This window comes from Alternaria burnsii (genome assembly GCF_013036055.1).
Source record: "Alternaria burnsii strain CBS107.38 chromosome Unknown 744, whole genome shotgun sequence".
NCBI classification, from domain to species: domain Eukaryota; kingdom Fungi; phylum Ascomycota; class Dothideomycetes; order Pleosporales; family Pleosporaceae; genus Alternaria; species Alternaria burnsii.
In genome coordinates this window covers 775015-792469 of record NW_024066119.1, presented here as the reverse complement: position 1 = coordinate 792469, position 17455 = coordinate 775015, and the positions used below count along the sequence as shown (strand labels likewise).

The following is a 17455-nucleotide window of genomic DNA, read 5'->3' as shown; positions in this document are numbered from 1 at the left end:
TGGTACGTGGAGGACATCTCGCCTGATCCTCACCAAAGGTATAACGGGTGAGTTGATTGTAGCATGTAACAACCAAAAATGCTTTGTGCACATTGAATGGTGCTAGGTCGATGAGGAAATCTGTTCTCTCGACTTCCTGATTGAGAATATATCAATAAATGGTCTCCTGACTCAGCGGGGATATAATGCGTGAACTAACCTTTTTCTCTACTGCAACTGAGTCTAGCTGTAATCGCTTCGTGGTGCACCATAGATCGACTGTGATCAGGCAGTCATAGCTACCCCTGTGTTTGGAAGACTTAGTCCGATATGCATGGTATAGATACTGATTGTGAGGAGAGAATCTAAGCACCACCGAATGCTCGGCACAGCTTCTAGACTTTGCAAGGTTTTGTAAGAGATCGAATTCGGGACCATCGACACCAAGTTGGGATATTCCATCCGGTATCGTACGATTTCTGGAAAGCTTTCCAGACCTTTCATGTAGTCAGTAACGTGGTAATATAATCCTATGCCATATCTAGGCATAACAGATACCTACAGCTTCATGGAATCCAGTAGCTGTTGCCTTTCGTAGAGCCGTAATCTGCGGTCTGCATCGATGGCAATATATTTGGCGTTTGGCGCTAAAGCAACGCGCGAGACGTCCTTAAGATCAGTCAAACTGATATACTCTCTTGCGATAGGGTCACCAGGGATTTTTGGCACTTGATACAAGAGTAACTGTGATATGATCAGTACTTCAATGATATTCAGGCATTTGACTGACGAACCTCAAGCGTGTTGCTTGTCGCGATGACTTGGCAAATATGCTCTTCCCCACAGCACGAAGAGCACGGGGAGATGCGGCCCTGCTCGGGCATGTTTCGTCCTTGTTTTGGTCCAGTGATAGGCTCTAGGAATGGCAATTCTGAGGCTATTCCGTGATTCCAAGTCCAGACACTCATGGTGTATGCACCAGCCCCTTTACGAAACATCTCAAACCTTCCTCCAGGAGCATGAAAGCAGTATTCAAAACACCTGTTAGCTCTTTCAACCATGACTTTTGGCACGACCGTTTGTTGCTCCCTTAAACAAGTCTGGAGAGCCGTCACCACTTCGGATATACTAATTCTGTTCTTCGTGGGCACCAGTATACTGTTCTGGAGTAGATTGAGTAGTCCGACGGTGACGAGTCGATCAGCATCATGCTCGACACGTCGGCGAAGATGATTCATACAGCTGGTAGTTTCGTTACTTGCTACGCGTGTGATGCGATCGTAAAACCAGTCTTGATTCGAATGCCGTAGTAGACTTGCCAAGAATTCGTTAATGCCTCCCACTCCATAGTAGTTGAACACCAGGACAAGCAACAAGTTGCACCCGAAAGACCATACGTCACCATTAACATGAGCCTCAGGTTCAGGGGCGGAGAATTGGCCATTAATGCGTTCAACCAAGGCAACTCTTGATCTCTGATCGTTCTCCAAGTCTCGTCCGGTTCTTGCACTTCCAAAGTCACCTATCTTGAAGATGAGACTGCCGGGATGGTTTTCATCCTCACATAACAGGATGTTTCTCCAATGCAGATCGCAGTGCGTAAACCCCAGAGCTCTGAATAATCCGCCCTCTTTCGTAGTTGTTTCCATGAGCCATTTCAATCCTTCCGCGACTCTCAACATCTGTTCAATATGTGCAACTCTCGCACGTGATTTGCCACGGGGAAAGTTACTGTCATCCGATAGATAAGTCTGTAGATCGCAAGCCGCAAGCTCATAGCAGATGTTGTAACTGACACCGCCCTCGAGATCCTCAACGGCATAACTGAACAAGGGAGCCACGATCGTCTTGGTAATCCCCGAAGTTGCGTCGTAAAAGTCTCGACAGATCTTATTCTCAATCAGGAAGTTGTCCTTCGCCCGTACTCCCGAAAATTCTTTCCGTGCAACTTGATAGTCCTACAAAACGTGTCAGACATGAACATCTCATCTTGACAAACTTGCTTACAGTTGAAATGAGTCCTTGACCGGCATTGTAAAAGCCTCCCTTGATCGTGGATTTGTAAACTTTTGCGTGAGCTCCTTCCCCAATCTGTTCATGATTGGACTCGTAAGGCATGTCCATTGCGCTGTATTGAGGATTGCCCGCATCTTTGTTGTAGAACGTTGATTTCCTTAGTTCGATCCTTACTCCGTCTATGTTGGCACCGCTGCGCTGTGGTTGGGGTCGAGAAGGTTGGTTACTTTGTACGTCCTGGCGAGGAACTAGAGGACCGGGTGGCTGTAAAGAATTGGCATCCGAGTGTCGTGCCATGGTTACGCGAGTCAAGACCAGCTATCTGGGATCTGCCCGCTATTAAGACACTATCGGCCCTTCAAATCTCACCTAAGAGTTCCATTGGCGTCCAATCGTTATAATGCTTGCTATCACAGCATAGGAGCCCCGCGGCCGGATGCGGGGTTGTATCATCGGTCTTTGCTGGAGATCCGCCCTAAAACATCCACGAAAGACCTCAGGAGCCTTGTGATTTGCCTCGAGGGAGTGCACATTTCCATCATATCTGAAAGCCGAGCAAAAGCAAGTTTGACCGGCCAGCTTAGCCTTGATCACTCACGCATGCTGCTACTCACCGGTATTCAGCCTGATGACCTTTGAAGGACTCTTCGAGGGCGGTAATTCCTTGACGTCATCGGCTGTGAGGTGTCGCTGCTACCAGACATGTTAGTGCTCCAAGTGTATAGGTAGCTTCACTACAACTGGTACAATAATAAGAAACGGTCATTGCGCTAAGAAGAGCGGTCAATATTTGAGGTTGTACGATTTCGGTCTTTGCGCGCCAGGATGCAGCCTAACCAGACTGTCGGTACAACACGTAGGCATTACGTGCAGATGTTGTCTCGGATAAGACGGCGTTGATTCGTGACAACTCAGATCTTAACTAAGAATAGCATTCTAGAGTTCGCCTACAATGGTTGTAACGAAGCGACAACGTGGTTGACTAAAGAATGAATCCAGTAAGGCCTACACGTGCCGCTCATTAATACCCAGCCAGTTTTCCGGAGCTCGAAGGGTACACGCCTGAGTGTAGGCGTAATTTCAGTATCCTGACCCGTCATTACACGACAACCGACAGGGCAATTTCCTATGGCCATGGAACCTCGAAGCCCTAAGCAAAACAAACCCCAACCACGGCCACCAGGCTCAACATTAAAGCACTCGGGGCAGCTCCCGCCGTCGAAGCACCAGAAGCCTTTGGCACATTGTTCGTCTCAGCACCACCCATATACCAGGATCCAATATCCGTCAATTTGCCGTCCTGGGTAAGCATAGCGGCGTTGGCACCCACGTTGCTGACGTCGGAGCGGAAGGCGCCGAAGTAGGAGTAGTGTGTGACGTTGCTGATCATAGTGTTAGTCTGTATACCCTTCTCGTAGGAAGCAAATAGAAGCAGTACTTACGGCCAGCTATCAAAGCTCTGAGCACTCTGATTATAGAAAGTCTGCGTCGCCTCGAGCGGCTGATTCGGGTAGCCATACTCGGTAACCCAGACAGTCAGATTCGGCCATTTGTTCGTAACCTGTCCAACATGGCTCATCATGCCCTCAAAGTTTCCGTACCAATGTACAGGGATGAAATCAGGATTACAACCGCCATCACACTCGTTGAAGAAGTTTTCCAACCACTGCCAACCAGACTCTGCGCCAGTAACAGCAGGCGCACCCAGTTTAATACCGAGTTCCTTCAGAGGCTCAATCTCGGCTTTCCAGCGAGCGGCTGCTGTGGTGACGGCGAGGTTGGAACCGCCAGTGCTGTGGCCACCATCGGGCTCGTTGAAGCCAAGGACGTAGCTTATGTTGTGTCCGTCGGCGATTTGCTTCTTGACTGAGTCGAGGAAGGGGGTTCCAGTGTCGCTATCGCTGGCTCCCCAGAGCATGGGGACGAATTGCATGTCTGGGTCGTTGGCGTAGGCAGGTGAGGGGTCCTTCTGGTAATTGTAGTACCATGTCGGTGGTGATGGACCGGTTGTCCATATCTTGTCGTCGTCGGGATGGTCTTCGGAGGGCACGTAGCAGAGACCACGTTTTGACGATGTTGATGCTGTGGCTTGTGCGGTTGTGGTACTAGTGAGTAGTGCCGTTGCGGCGGAAAAGAGTGCGGTTCGTCGCATATTTGTGGTGAGGTCGGTGTGTTGGAATGCTTTGGAGCGTAACGATGTAGGAATTTGACCTTTTTGGGATTTGTACCAGAGCACTCGCTACCAACGATATTAGAATGGGTCGCGAACAAATTTGGTGTCGAACACTCTGTCGTCGCGCTATTGGTCGTCACCACACAGGGTCACTCTTCTCTCGTTGCTGATGCGCGTGGGCAACGTAGAGAACAGGACGCGATCGGGAAAACAGCGCAATAATAGTACCTCGTACGAAATCTCCTTCTCTTGTAAACAGTTTGGCCCACCAAGAAAAAAAATCCCAAAGCTTTTAGAAGAGAAACGAAAGCGAGTCGTAACGCAAGCCACAAAAACGCCTTTGTGACTTGAAGACGAACGGGGAATTAGCAAGCGGTCTATCGTGCACCCGACCCAAAAACTCGGAACGGAGATATGAAGAAGAAGAAAGCGAATACCTAGGTACCTGAAAGCGTATCCCTTCTCCCCAAATAGTACCTGCGCAAGCTAGCTTCGAGCGCCGTCAAACGTCAAAACCGCAAGCCTCGTCAGAGGAAACTCCCAGTCCCGAGATAACGATGTAATCTATAGTCCACATCATCCCGCGCTACACCTGCACCATGCACGTTAGCATATCGAAAAGAGCAGTCCTAGAGATAAACCGGCTCTTGGTAGCCGGCTAGATTGCTACCGTGCCGCCCAGAATAGTGTAGTCGTGACGCAGGTACAAGCGGCCCAAGCCCTGGCGGGCACGCCACAAGGGGACGAGCCAAAGCAAATCCTCGGGAGATCGACTTAACCGGAGGCGTTCGGCGGAAAAAGCGCATCTCTTGGGTGGGACATGGCTCTAGGAATAAAACAGCATCGGGCGATCTGCAGGTATAAGACTGCCTAGACTCGTGGACGGCTTCGCTGTGGGAAACCTCGGTCTCTGTTCAAGCGTTCTGCTCATGCAATATGTCGCTAGAATGTATTGGTTCAGGGGTGGCGCATGCGCAGTCGTCCCAACATTTCGGGACGGCGGTGCGGCGAAAGTGTTCAGCTTGCAGCTTTCTGCAGCGAGGAGCTTATCGGCGAAAGCTAAAACCGCACGTACCGTGCTCCCTACTCTGGGCAATGGCATTACCACTGCCGAGCCCAGCGAGACCTCGACTCAAGATATGGCATTCTCTGGGCATATATCATAAAAAGGTAGATAGAGCTACACGTGTAACAGTTAAGTATTGGTATTCACATCTTCTCTACATCTTATTTCACATCCCATTTCCAACTCCACACTCCGTTCCTTGCAGTTCCTTTCCCGTCCTTCTCCTTCACCCCCTTGACGATAGCAGAAAAGATAGTTGTGTATGTGTGTGCGCGAGCCCCAGGCTTACCGCTTGCATGAGATTACAAGAGCTTGTATCAGATCTTTCTTTACACCAAATACTAAAGATAAACACAAAGAAAGATTCGTAAAAATCACGGGCGTTGTGAGCAGATATGGCCCAGCCCGTATGCAAGAGAGATGACTTTAGATGTGGCTTGACCGCTTTAGGGTATGTCAATACAACCACCGCGATACAGATAGGGAATATAACAGAAGGAGATAATGCCTGATGGTGAGATGTTTCACCACTCCGAGTCTTCGCTTTTAGAAGACTTCAAGAGTTTGTTGGCTCTAGTACGCATAGCCGCCATTGTTACCTCGTGGTTGTTGAGGTTGCCATGGGGCGTTGGAGACGTAGCCGGGTGGTTGGTGGTAGCCGGCGCCCGGGTCGGGTCCTGGACTGCTGTCACGGCTTATGCTTCGCTCATGCGTTGCTGTGCGGCCGAAAGTGGAAGCATCGGCAAGGAGATGTCCTTGGTCATCTCCGAAAGAGCGACCACCAGGACCATTATAGGCAGTGTTTTGGTCGGCGAGAGGAACGCGGTCGTAGCCGGCGGTGCGGGGACCGAATGGTGAAGGAAGCGAGGTGCGCTTGTACTCTTGGGGGTCCATGAGAAGCGAGTTGCGTGCATCGAGAGGGGTAAGGTTGTCGAGATCGCGAGCTTTCTCTGGAGGATTTGTTAGATAATGTTGGAATCTAAAGGGAAAACTAAACTTACCAGCTGCCTTTCTCTTCTTGCGATGAGGGTTCTCCTTGCAGCAGATAATGATAGCATTGACGGCGATGAGAATAGCAAGAACACCAGTGAGCGAAGCTTGCACAACAACAAGGACGAGACCGGTGACGGTCTTGGTTGTCTGGCTCATACCCAATTCTTCGACGAAGACCAAGATGCAGACAACAGACAAGACACGAACGACCGAGATGGTAATGTTGATCCAGGTACTGGACTTGAGGGTGTATGGGCGAGCCCAGAGAAGCATGATAAGGAGAAGGGATTCAACGATGAGTTGACCGGCAGCCTGTGCGAGACCGTGCCCGTCTGCTCCGGCGATAACACAACCACGAGCAAACAGGAAGACGATAGCGGGGACGAAGATCCACCAGTAGCTCTTCTTGTAGTTCTCGTAGAACATGCTGTACTTGCGCCAGATCTCCTTGTCCTCGTAAAGAGCGTCAGGCTTGCCCTCCATCTTCTTGAATTTCTCGGCGGTGCTCCAGATCTTCCAAGTGAAGAAAGCCAGGACTCCAGTGAATGCCGCAAGGGTTACACCGGCAAGTGTCTTGACAGCCCATGAGTCTCCGTTCTTGAACTGGTAGACACAGTAGAGAACCCAGATACCGTATAGTAGAAGAATCAAGTTGGTGATAGTCTTGGCCAGAGTCCACCAGTATCGCTTACGGAAGCTAGTCAGGCGCTTCGGGAAGCTGCCAAACAGGGCCCAGGTTTCCAGGATGACCTTCAGGAGAAGGATACCAACGGTAATGGCAGCGACGATGATGGCAAAGATGAGCAAAACAGTCATGAAGGCGTTACGGTCGGGAATTGTGTACTCTTGGATGAAGCCCTGCATGTCCTTTGCGTAGACGATGACCTTGTTGTCGCCACCCTCCTCGGCAGTACCGTTGACATCTGTGTTCAGTTCATCGCGAGCAAACAGAACGTCGCGAGAAAACAGAAGGTCGAAGCTGCGCTTGGTCAAGGTCGAGTTCTGGTTCACGTGTACGAGGGTCGCGTTCTTGAGGAATTCGACGCTGCTCTGCGTAAGATTACCGCCAGTGCTCGCACGGAAGTTATCGATGGAGTGTTGCATGCCCTCCCAGTAGATAAGACCGGTACTGAAGGCAAAGTTCTGAGACCAGCTGCGGTATACACCGGGAACGTCGGCGCTCATCATGCCGTTCAGAGCCATGGCCTGGAACCATCCGATAACATCGCCAAAGGTAGGGCTAGACTGTGCCGCACCAGCGTGTCCAGCACCGGCGAGCGAAGCCAGTCCAGTAACAGCCAAGGCCGCTCCAGCAATTCCAGCGGCAATGTATTGCACTCCGGCGGTTGACAGCGACTGTCCATTGCTGACTTGTGAGGTAATACAAGCTAGGTCCTTGCCTCCGTCTATGGCCTTGAGTTGCAACCTGGCTTGACTGTCGATGTCGGGTATATTGAAGGCGATGCTGGGGATCTGGGACATGATACTATCGGGGATACTCTGCTCGCCCTGTGCACCAAAGGTACCCTTGGGAACTGCTGTACGTTAGCATACAAAAGAAGCAGGCGCAAGGCAGGCATGTACATACCTGGACACAGCTGGTCGACCTTGTACTCGCCGGAACAAGGGTCGAACTCTTTGTTGTACAACTCTCGACCGTATGCGTTTACGGTGAGGGTTGCCATGACCTTCTGCTCGACCTCGTTGGTGCCAGATACGTCAAACGTGACCTTTTTGGTAGAGCGGTCGAATTCGATGTTGAGCTTGTTGACCTTGATGTCTCCCTGCCCTTCCAGACACGAGCTGAAGCCATTAGTCTTGAGGATATCGGCGGCGAGTACACCCAGTGGCGCCGATGCCAGTAATATGAAGGGTGCGAGCATTGCCGAGTACGTCGCGTGAGGTCGCATGGTTGATGTTTGCGCCCGCGGGCGTTCCTTGGGGGAGGCGACTTTCGATAGCGAGTGGTGGTCGCGGTAGCGATGTGTTGGGGATGGTTCGTATACGTAGGTGGTTGCTGGCAGAAGAATGGTGCCGCAGACGAAGAAGCAAGCAGTGATTAAACGGGAGTCGGCCGCAGGGTCAACCTTTCTCGGGCCTGATGAAGACGGTAAACAAAGGGCAAGCGTCGCAGTGGAGTGGCTAATGGAGGAAGCGGCGAGCCTGGGAAGAGGGTTGGGATCGAGTCGGCAGTTACGAGGGACGCAAAGGTGAAACGACTGACGAACGAGCGAGCGATTGTTGTTGAAATGAGGACGAGGCGCTGAAGCCGGTATTCTGCCTCTCTTCTGAAACCGTGCGGCGACAGCCAAGGGGGCTCACTCCAATCAGGCAGGGACGCGCGGCGCTAGCCTCGATTAATCCCGCGATGGCGCAGTCGTTGGATCCGACGCTATCGAGGGCAGAGGGTTGTTGGGCCGCGTTCGAGAACACGACAGGATGGGGGGTTAGACGTTGGGGACTTGTCAGCGACTTTTGCGCCAGCTGGGGGCTGCAGTTGCTTCTTATCGCTTGGCTGTCTTGCTGCACTGCGTTCAGCGAGGCATGCTGCCCTCACATGCTAACACACCACTACTGTCGTATTGATGGCAGCTGAGGAATGCTACTGCGCAAGGCGAGCCTATCAAACTACCCCGGTCCCGCTCGAGACCGTCGCCAAGTCAACCATCGTGTCATCGCTCGAGAGTTGGAGAACTGCGCACGGCGTCGCCCCATGCACAAAGACGTTTTTCACTACTGCTGGCCGCTCTTGTGCACAGAGAATCACAGTAATCCATCACCAAGCAACTTTGGTAGCCTACTCCGATGACCCCATGAACGGTACTGGTACCTGCGTGGCTGTGCATTCCCCCATGGTCGTAAAAATAGATGCTCGGCCACTAGATGAGAATTTGACAACTGCAGCTGCCCAAAGAGACCAAGTGCAGCATTGAAGGATGACGTGCCTTCGTATATTGTAGGCCCGAAATACATTTGTTGCTGCTCAACAATCCCACAGTGCTTTTCTTGTGATTATGAAATCATCCCTTACCGAGTCGAACATTTGCGACAGTCTATGAAGAGATGCCATCTACTGTGATTGCAGATTGTGTTCAAGTTGTGCGATCGGCACGTAGCTGGTCGTTGCGCGGTCTAGAAACTCTGCTCGACTTCGAGACCTGCGTGATTAACCTTGGGAGTAGATCATTAGCCCCAGCACCCGACCGCCATCACATCCGCCGTGGCCACGCGCCATCGCCGCCTGAACAGGAGGCCTACCCACCAGCCACCACAGTCTCGCATCGCCACTATGCAGCCAAGTCAGACCTCCCAAGGTCAGCAAGAAACATTCACTGCTTCTATTGTTGACTCACTCCAGGGCTGTCTTCGCTCTTGCAGACTCAGATTTCTCGCAATTCGCATCGGTAGATATGCTGATGCAATCTCACGTCTAATTTCACATGCCCGCCACTATCGCTCCTTCAATAAAACGCTGCGGACGGTATCACTCATCTCCGCTTCGTCGGTCGTAGCAATCTCAATACCGCGAGTATTCTGCGTGCAGCAGCAACGCGATGCATTCACGCGGCCAACAAATGCAGACGGATGATGTTGATTTTCAACTGAGGAAGACATAATTTCACCCTCCACACCTGCCGCCTCAGTTGCACAACGCACATCTGTTGTTGAATACTAAATCACAGTTTACGTTAGCAGGAAGCCTAAGTCGAGGGCATCGCGCCATGATCTAGTGTCTACCATAATGACACTTGACCTGTCTTTGCCATCTCGAGCGCCCGAGCTTGGCCGATACGGCGACTATAGTTGGGACGACGCAGCATTCGCAGTCTACGCACTTCTTGGTGACAAGGTGCCACTCGAGAATGTTGTTCAAGTGCTAGAGAAGCAGTGGCTAGAACAAGGTAACGAAAGCCATCTCGTGCGGCCCGCGCCATCCATCACATCATTCAAGACGCTTCAAGAGATCGTTCAGGCGCACATCGCTCTAGACAAGGGCATTTGCACTCGCAGCGACGGGGGTGCGGCGGGCGATTTGGAGTGGTGGCCGACAGCCTTCATCGTAGTAGTCCATGAGCAATGGATGAGCAAGCCCAATGGGCTATTATTGGTCTACGTGGACGACGGAAAGAATTGCGAGATGGATAAATTCTTTTTCCAGACCAAGGACGCGTACATGATGCTTTCCAGTCTGAGCTTTGGGGATGAAGATCTAGCTAGGAGTAAAGCGATCTACCAAGAGGAACTCCAAACTTGACCAGGGTTACTGGGAACCATCAGACCACACTTGTAGTCAAGCTGGAAATACGACATGCGCCTACAGTCGCACGAATCCGGCTGGGAGGTCTCTGCCTTCGACCCATGCCATAACGGTCGCTGCCCAGAGGGATGGGTCTTGCCGATTCCAAGGATGTCTCATGAGTGGATGAATGTAGGCAAGTGTTTGCGTATTACTCTCGTTTCCGACTCTGGCGAGTTGGCGAGCGGCCTCTATGCTATCATTGGAAGGGATCAAGCCACCTTTGCCCGCTACAATGATCAGAGTTCGTGCAGACCACGGCTGCAGCTGCGCCTTAGCATTGCCGGTATGCGCGATCTGTCTACAAAGCGACAACGAAGCGCTAGACGTATGGCGGAGATCAGTTCCATCCATGAGCCAGCGAACAAAAGGTCGTGGGATGGCGTTTTCCATGTGATTCGAGGCCCAGAGCAGGTATGGCAATAATGGAGCACTGGAAACGGGGGTCGCGCTGTATCCAGAGACGAATAAGGAGCGAACAACATGAGGGTAGTTCGCGGCAAGGCAAACAGCGATAGAGGCACCAAGACTATGACCAACAACATGGGCTTGACCACTAATGGCTTTTGCCTCTATTAGATAGGCGATGTGCTTTGCCGATGCCTCGATAGAGAAGGGTGTATGTGAAGATCGACCATGTCCAGGGCAGTCTGGAAGTAGAAGATGGTAATCGAGGACGTAGGGCACGACAAGATCCCAGTCGTTACTGTCGACAAATGCACCATGTATAAACAGTATAGTAGAATTGCTGTCTTGGTTAAAAGATTGATACGAGAGAAGAGTGCCTGAAGATTCTCCTGCCGCTTCTTGAATCTGTGAAACAGCCATTTGCGCCGACGCAAAGATGGGGTTGACGTCTTGTAAGTGGATAACTTAGTTAACCAATCGGACAAGTAGAAGGGTGGTGAGGAGGTGCAGCGTCGCGTAGGACGACTCATCCCACGGTCGCAGTGCCCTAGCCACGGAGGGAGATGCTGTGAGGCTTGTATCAGGCCAATAAGGCAACCCGCATTGAGTATGAAGTAGGCTGGTGGAAACTAGCGCTTACATTGCGTACTATTCCCGATATTCTGAGACCAGGCGTTCTAGCTCTTTACCCGCTTCCATGGAACTTGAGTCGGCTCGCGGCTTGTCTGAACCCCATGAATTCATTACGACATCTGCCGTCTCTTACAGATGTGTCTATACTGAGGGCCATTTATAGGACATCCATTTCTCCAGGGTACTGTTCCAGCCACCACTTTCTAGCTGAATGTGTACAAACAGATCCATGTATTGCTTCCATACGATATCTTGCCCTACCATATAACCCAATTCCTCGAATGTAAAAGTCGCATTCGGGTTAACGATGCAAAGCACCTCCGGATGCAACCGCACCTGCAATTCCACTTCAATGATATCACTGATCATGGCATCTGCGTCGCCATCCATGACAGCTTTGTAGACGGCGTTATTGTCTGGCACCAACACGATGGTAGCCGCCTTCAAGTTAGCCCGGTCAAACGCCTCGTTTGTACCGCCCGGATTGACCGCGACTTTGACACCGGCGGTATCAATAGCCGCCAGAGATGAGAACTTGTCAAGGTCCGCACATCGCACGCACGCGGCCTTGCCCACTCGCTGAACCGCAGTGGAAAAGAAGGCCTTTTGTGCACGAGCTAGGGTGATGCTAACGCCACTCATAGCGACGTCAAACTTTTGTGCTGCAAGATCTGTCGTGAGGTTCGTCCAGATAGTGGGAACGAACTCGACTGGACGTGAGAGACCGAGAGAATTTGAAAGCGACTGGGCTACATCGATATCGGCGCCAATGTAAGTAGTGTTGATGGCCGGTGTAGCAGGTAGAGCTGTTCGGTTCGTCACTTTGTACGAGAACGGCTTGTAGTCACCAGTTGTGCCGACTCTCAGGTAGCCGCGCGCCTGGATCTTGTCGAGAATAGAGGTTGTGTTGCTATATGAGGTAGACACCGAATAGCTGTGACAAATTAGTTTATAGCCTCTCCAAATAGTTTGGATAAGGCATTACTCGGAAGAGTACTCCGTACTGTGCTCATTCTTCCCTTCCGAGGCGGCGACAAGCGGGCTGACAAGCAAGCCAGCTGCAAAGAGCACCGAGCTAAGGTTCACCATTGCGATGGATGTTTCGATTGCTGAAATCAAGCTTGTAGCGGACGACGTTCGAAGTTCGAAAGCTTTCAACGAGTCAGACTAATCACCGATGTTCGCAGTGCCAATTTCGAGAAGCTCCGGCGAAAGCCCGCCCAAGGGCTCCTAGATTGGTGTCTTCGCCCTTGACTGTGCAGAGTTGCTGCGAGCACACTAGGCAGTACCTTAATTTGTTACCGGGTTAATGAATGGCTCACGTTTGCTGGAAGCTCGTCGAAATAGATATCGATCAAGTATAGAGATGCGGGGAGGCCAATGAGGGGATTGTCTCGTAGCTCGGTCCCGAAGTCGTATCACGGCAAGCGATAAGTAGGTGGATAGGCATCGACATTGCCCAGGTGCTGAACATCACCCGTTCACCCCGGTATCGCATGTGGAGCTTCGCGCCACCAAGCGTGCTATAGAACGATCTCGAGAGGACAATGATAAAACTAAGACTTAGGCGTTGCCCAGTCAGCATTCTTGCCAATGGCGTCGCACAACCTCTCTTTTGCGGATATACGGCCAGATCATGTAGCAGTCCTTCGTTGATCGTGGTAGAAAATTCAAAGCGTGATGTTCTGGTAGAAGGGCAGTTGTCTGGTTGTTGTCAAAAAAGTCACATATTGACGAAAATTCTGGTCGTTGTGAAGGCAACGGCTTATCGAGGCTCCGCATCGCTGATGATAAAGGTGTTGCAAAGATCAGACGATTAGTTCTTCGTGGATAGAGTGGTCTCAGTAAGGAGCTTGTAAAAGGCGCTATCGAATTTATGTACAAATGGGGGGCACGCAAGTTCCGAGGAATGCGAAACTCTCGAAGCCATATCATTCCTTCTGAGCGTGACCTGTGCTTACACGCCCCTAACACACGAGATAGGGCACTCAATCTGTGTGTTAGGAGCGTGCTTAGACGCTCTGTATTGCAGGGAGTAGCCCGACTCATGCTATGGTGGGGTTGTTGTAGGGCTTGCATAATGCAACTCGACCCAACACGCGGCTGCTTTTCACGATCAAAAATACAATATAAATTTGATTACGTCAAAATTTTTCATCGAATCAGTCAGCGTGGCCGAGTGGTTATGGCGTGTGACTCAAGCGAAAGCTTGTCTTCTCCGGAAGACGCATTCTCAAGAGGTTTCTCATAGGGCAACCTGCGTGGGTTCGAGTCCCACCGCTGACATTATCTTTTTGCTTTTTTTTTTGCATTCTTGGTAGTATCTTTCTGCTTTTTTGTGTCGCTAATACCTTTTTGCCCCACCATGCCAGAGGTTATCGAGGCAACGCTTCCCGACCGACAGCGCTGTCAGCTCGGCCAGTCACTGTCAGAGTTCCTTCCTGCCTATTCCCAGTTGAGCAGCCTCGTGCTCTCTTGCATCCGTCCAGCCAATGAACGGCGACTGTCGAGGCGATGACCGCTGCATCGTCTTGTTTGGTGGCGGCTGCAGCAGATACGTAGGAGGCAGCGAATGGCAGGGTATAACACGGGAAAGCTAATCCGCAAGGCGTTGACGAGGCTGCAATCACGTATTGCTTGCTTGCCTGAACATCTAGGCGATGAAGGTGTTGTTGCTGAGGTCCTCCTCCAGAGGTACTCACCACAGCCGGTCATACCCGGACTATTTTACCGGGATGTCCAAGCCGACAGTATCGTTCGCAGATGTAATCAGCCATTCCCGACGCTTCCTACCATGGCACGCGAACGTGGCGTCACTGCAAGAGACGACGGGCGCCGAATGGATAGAAGAGAAAAAGGCCGAGCTGATCTCGGTAAATGTCACTGTAAGATATCTGGCAACTCACATTGGATCGGCCTTGAGCCTGACATGATCGCGTAGGGTGTTCTACTCGCCGGCGTTGGAAGCAGTGCCTTCTCGTGGCCAGTCATTGAATCGGCCCCGTGGACGACTCAAGCTGCATTATACGCATCTCTAATCACAGCCATGATTGCCGTTAGCAGTGGAACACAGCAATACGTGACTTTGTCTCGCATCCGCGGAGAGCGTCTACGAGTCTTCCAAGCCTTGCTTAGGGGAGACAAGGCTGTCCAAAGCCATCATCTTTACGTTTGGCAAATGCCAATCATGCTGCTCTCATTCAGTATATGGTACTTGCTGATCGGTCTCCTGATCTTGATATACGCTCGTGCCGCCGCGTCATCTGCATGGGGCCCCGATGCGAAGGTAACTTAGAGATATGTGTGAAGAGATATCGTCTTGTTCCGTTTGCTGATTCGAGTTCAGATTGCTGTCGTCAGTGGCCTTGCTACCATCTTCGCTTTTGGCAACTACCTGATCGGGGCAGCCACGGTCTATCGCCTCAATGCGCATCTGTACTCAGGCAAACACAATATTTCGGTAGACCCCCCAGTAGTTCAGACCAGTGCTAGCTGGCCGTAGATTCGGAGTCGTACGTGCCCGTTGTGGGGCATCTAGAGACAACGACAACCATGTCACTCAGGTATGGTCTGTTCGGCAGGAACGAACGAGCGCGTTGCCATGACGCGGCAATTGTGCGGCACGGACGCTAGCAAGGCCACTCTTCGTGGGCAGATAGACGACCGTATCTTGAGAAGCGCCCAACGCGGCTGGATCTAAGTGTGAATTGGACAAAGAAACAAAGAAACCCCGTAAACGAGCATATTTCCTGTCAGCAACAGCTGTTACTGCATCATTACCACATAGTAGCGACATCATTTCCTTGGCCGCAGTTGCATCGATCGGTAGGTGCGTCCGACTAGCCCGTCAATTGCGTGTAAGGCTGGGCATGCTAACCTACCCAACCTCTTTCGCATCCTACATTCCATCGCTCGGTTCCTCGAATCCCACGTTCTGAGATAAATGAAAACGGTCTGCCGTTAAGGGAGCCCTTGCTACGCGTGTCTTGACACCGTCAATATCGTACCAATTTGACAGAATCGTACAAATCAAAACCTACACAATAAATACGCATGCCTTGCATGGCTTGCATCCCTTGGGGAGGATATATCCTTGGCGAAGTAAGCTGGTGCATCCATACCATCGAGTACTCAGACCTTTGCTCACAACTAGTGTGAACAACTCATCGCTGCTATTTTCAGACCCCACACATACAACCGGTGACTTCACCAAGCAGCTTATACGACTATCGCGCTGTGGAAGCTTCGCTACAGTCCATCATGGGGAATTATTCTCACCAAAATCTAGCCTAGTGGCCCTAGCTTTCCCGTTTTCGTCAGCCGCGGGACGTTTCATAGGCTCGATTTGCGCGCTGTTCCCTCTTCACTCACGCAGGGCGTATAAACAGATTTCCTCAAGCTTCTCACCCAACTCCACCCTCGCAGCCACGGCGGCCACTACCCCAATTCGGGCCCATTGCCGGCCTTTTGGGGGCCCTTCGCTGGAATCGATAAAGGTATTCTTCGCCACAACCATCACGGGATCCCTTACAACAACGACGGAATCATGTTATCTTGGGCCGCAAGCACTTGGCTTTCTTGGAGCTGCAACCATAAGCTGTCAAGTGTGCTGTGTGCCTAAGGTGCATTTCGCATTTCTATATTCCTCAACCTAATTCCATGTTCCATTGTTCTCCGTATTCTTGACTTCCTTAAGGTTGTCGGTCTTCCATTCCAGAAAGTTACTTCCGCCATGGCAAATCCCAATTATACAGCAGCTAAGCCAGGAGACTTCTTTTGTCCCAGTGGAGGTACTTGGTACGTCGAAGAAGTCACCAGATCGGAATGATTTCAACGAATAAAGCGCATTTCGACAGTGCTACAAAGTTTAATTCTGACCATCACCAGGTATGCGTGTGAGACGGGAACAAAGTTTCTCGGCTGCTGTATGTCGGATCCGTGCGTGCATGGCTGCTTTGGTGACATGCTACGACCGGCGGGTCGCTCTTCATCACTGTACAACCTATCACCCGGCGGATCGTGTGGTGGTAATACACCCATGTGGACCTGTAACATGGCGCCAACGTTTTGGGGATGCTGCAATGAGGATCCGTGCATGAACAATTCGACATGTCCTGAAGGAGAACTTGAGCCGTCATTTTGGGATCGACCTGACCAGTATTACTACTTTCATGACCTCAACGTTGCACTCTCGTCCTCTGTCCCTGCACCTACGGCATTTTCGACCACCAGCAGTATATCTTCAGCGCCTAGTGACACGTCTAGGGCCACAGCTGCCGCCAGTCCCAGTGGAACCTCTAGTGCGGTCATCGGAGGTGCTGTAGGGGGCTCACTCGCCTTCCTGATCATCATCGCAGCGATCATATTCTTCTTGTGGCATCGGCGGCGCAACCAAAAGAAAAAGAGTACCGAAACCGAGGCGGCAAACACTTTGGTGATTCCAAAGGCAGAACTGGCATCGCCTACTACACCTTCAGGTTTCTCACGTGTGTATTCGTATAACTGACCTTGATTGTCTCTTCACTGACTATACGTAGCACCTCCTACATACTCTTGGGACCATTCCAGCCAAAACTCACAACAGAAATGGGCACATTACCACACAGGCCGTCAGGAATTGGGGGGAGACACCACAAGAGCTGAGCTTTACTCGTCATCTGCCAACAAGCCTGTTGAGCTTCCTGGAAGTCCAGGGGCGCGGGAACTTGAGTCACCACAGAACAGTCCAGAAGTAGCGCAGGGTGAATTTGCCCACGACGTGTCGAAGCAGCAAGCAGATGGCTTGGGTCTCAATATAGCAGAGACCGCACGGCTGAATGCGCAAACGTAGAGGGCTTAGGCGAAGCTTTTATGTATATTAATGTTAATGTAATTGTTCTTGAGAAATCCT

General features: G+C 51.2%; 7 protein-coding genes across 7 annotated transcripts; 4 read left to right on the top strand and 3 right to left on the bottom strand.

Annotated features, from left to right (window-relative positions):
* Positions 1–537: 537 nt before the first annotated feature.
* GT037_008737 (glycoside hydrolase family 128 protein) lies at positions 538–4147 on the bottom strand (the record flags this gene model as incomplete). Its single annotated transcript, XM_038933784.1, has 6 exons — positions 538–723; positions 774–1937; positions 1987–2243; positions 2610–2688; positions 3161–3377; positions 3438–4147. The coding sequence occupies 6 exons, from the start codon at positions 4145–4147 to the stop codon at positions 538–540; spliced, it is 2613 nt and encodes an 870-aa protein (XP_038783749.1).
* Positions 4148–5807: 1660 nt separating this feature from the next.
* GT037_008736 (trp-domain-containing protein) lies at positions 5808–8137 on the bottom strand (the record flags this gene model as incomplete). Its single annotated transcript, XM_038933783.1, has 3 exons — positions 5808–6184; positions 6236–7762; positions 7816–8137. 3 exons carry the CDS (start codon positions 8135–8137, stop codon positions 5808–5810), a joined length of 2226 nt encoding a protein of 741 aa, XP_038783748.1.
* A 675-nt stretch (positions 8138–8812) lies between these two features.
* Positions 8813–9160, top strand: GT037_008735 (uncharacterized protein; the record flags this gene model as incomplete). Its single annotated transcript, XM_038933782.1, has 1 exon — positions 8813–9160. One exon carries the CDS (start codon positions 8813–8815, stop codon positions 9158–9160), a length of 348 nt encoding a protein of 115 aa, XP_038783747.1.
* An 809-nt stretch (positions 9161–9969) lies between these two features.
* GT037_008734 (uncharacterized protein) lies at positions 9970–10482 on the top strand (the record flags this gene model as incomplete). Its single annotated transcript, XM_038933781.1, has 1 exon — positions 9970–10482. The coding sequence occupies one exon, from the start codon at positions 9970–9972 to the stop codon at positions 10480–10482; it is 513 nt and encodes a 170-aa protein (XP_038783746.1).
* Positions 10483–10542: 60 nt separating this feature from the next.
* GT037_008733 (uncharacterized protein) lies at positions 10543–12654 on the bottom strand (the record flags this gene model as incomplete). Its single annotated transcript, XM_038933780.1, has 3 exons — positions 10543–11381; positions 11751–12499; positions 12551–12654. 3 exons carry the CDS (start codon positions 12652–12654, stop codon positions 10543–10545), a joined length of 1692 nt encoding a protein of 563 aa, XP_038783745.1.
* A 1646-nt stretch (positions 12655–14300) lies between these two features.
* Positions 14301–15067, top strand: GT037_008732 (uncharacterized protein; the record flags this gene model as incomplete). The annotated part of the gene is made up of 3 exons (XM_038933779.1): positions 14301–14450; positions 14507–14851; positions 14912–15067. The coding sequence occupies 3 exons, from the start codon at positions 14301–14303 to the stop codon at positions 15065–15067; spliced, it is 651 nt and encodes a 216-aa protein (XP_038783744.1).
* Positions 15068–16618: 1551 nt separating this feature from the next.
* On the top strand, positions 16619–17395 carry GT037_008731 (uncharacterized protein; the record flags this gene model as incomplete). Its single annotated transcript, XM_038933778.1, has 2 exons — positions 16619–17051; positions 17103–17395. The coding sequence occupies 2 exons, from the start codon at positions 16619–16621 to the stop codon at positions 17393–17395; spliced, it is 726 nt and encodes a 241-aa protein (XP_038783743.1).
* Positions 17396–17455: the final 60 nt, after the last annotated feature.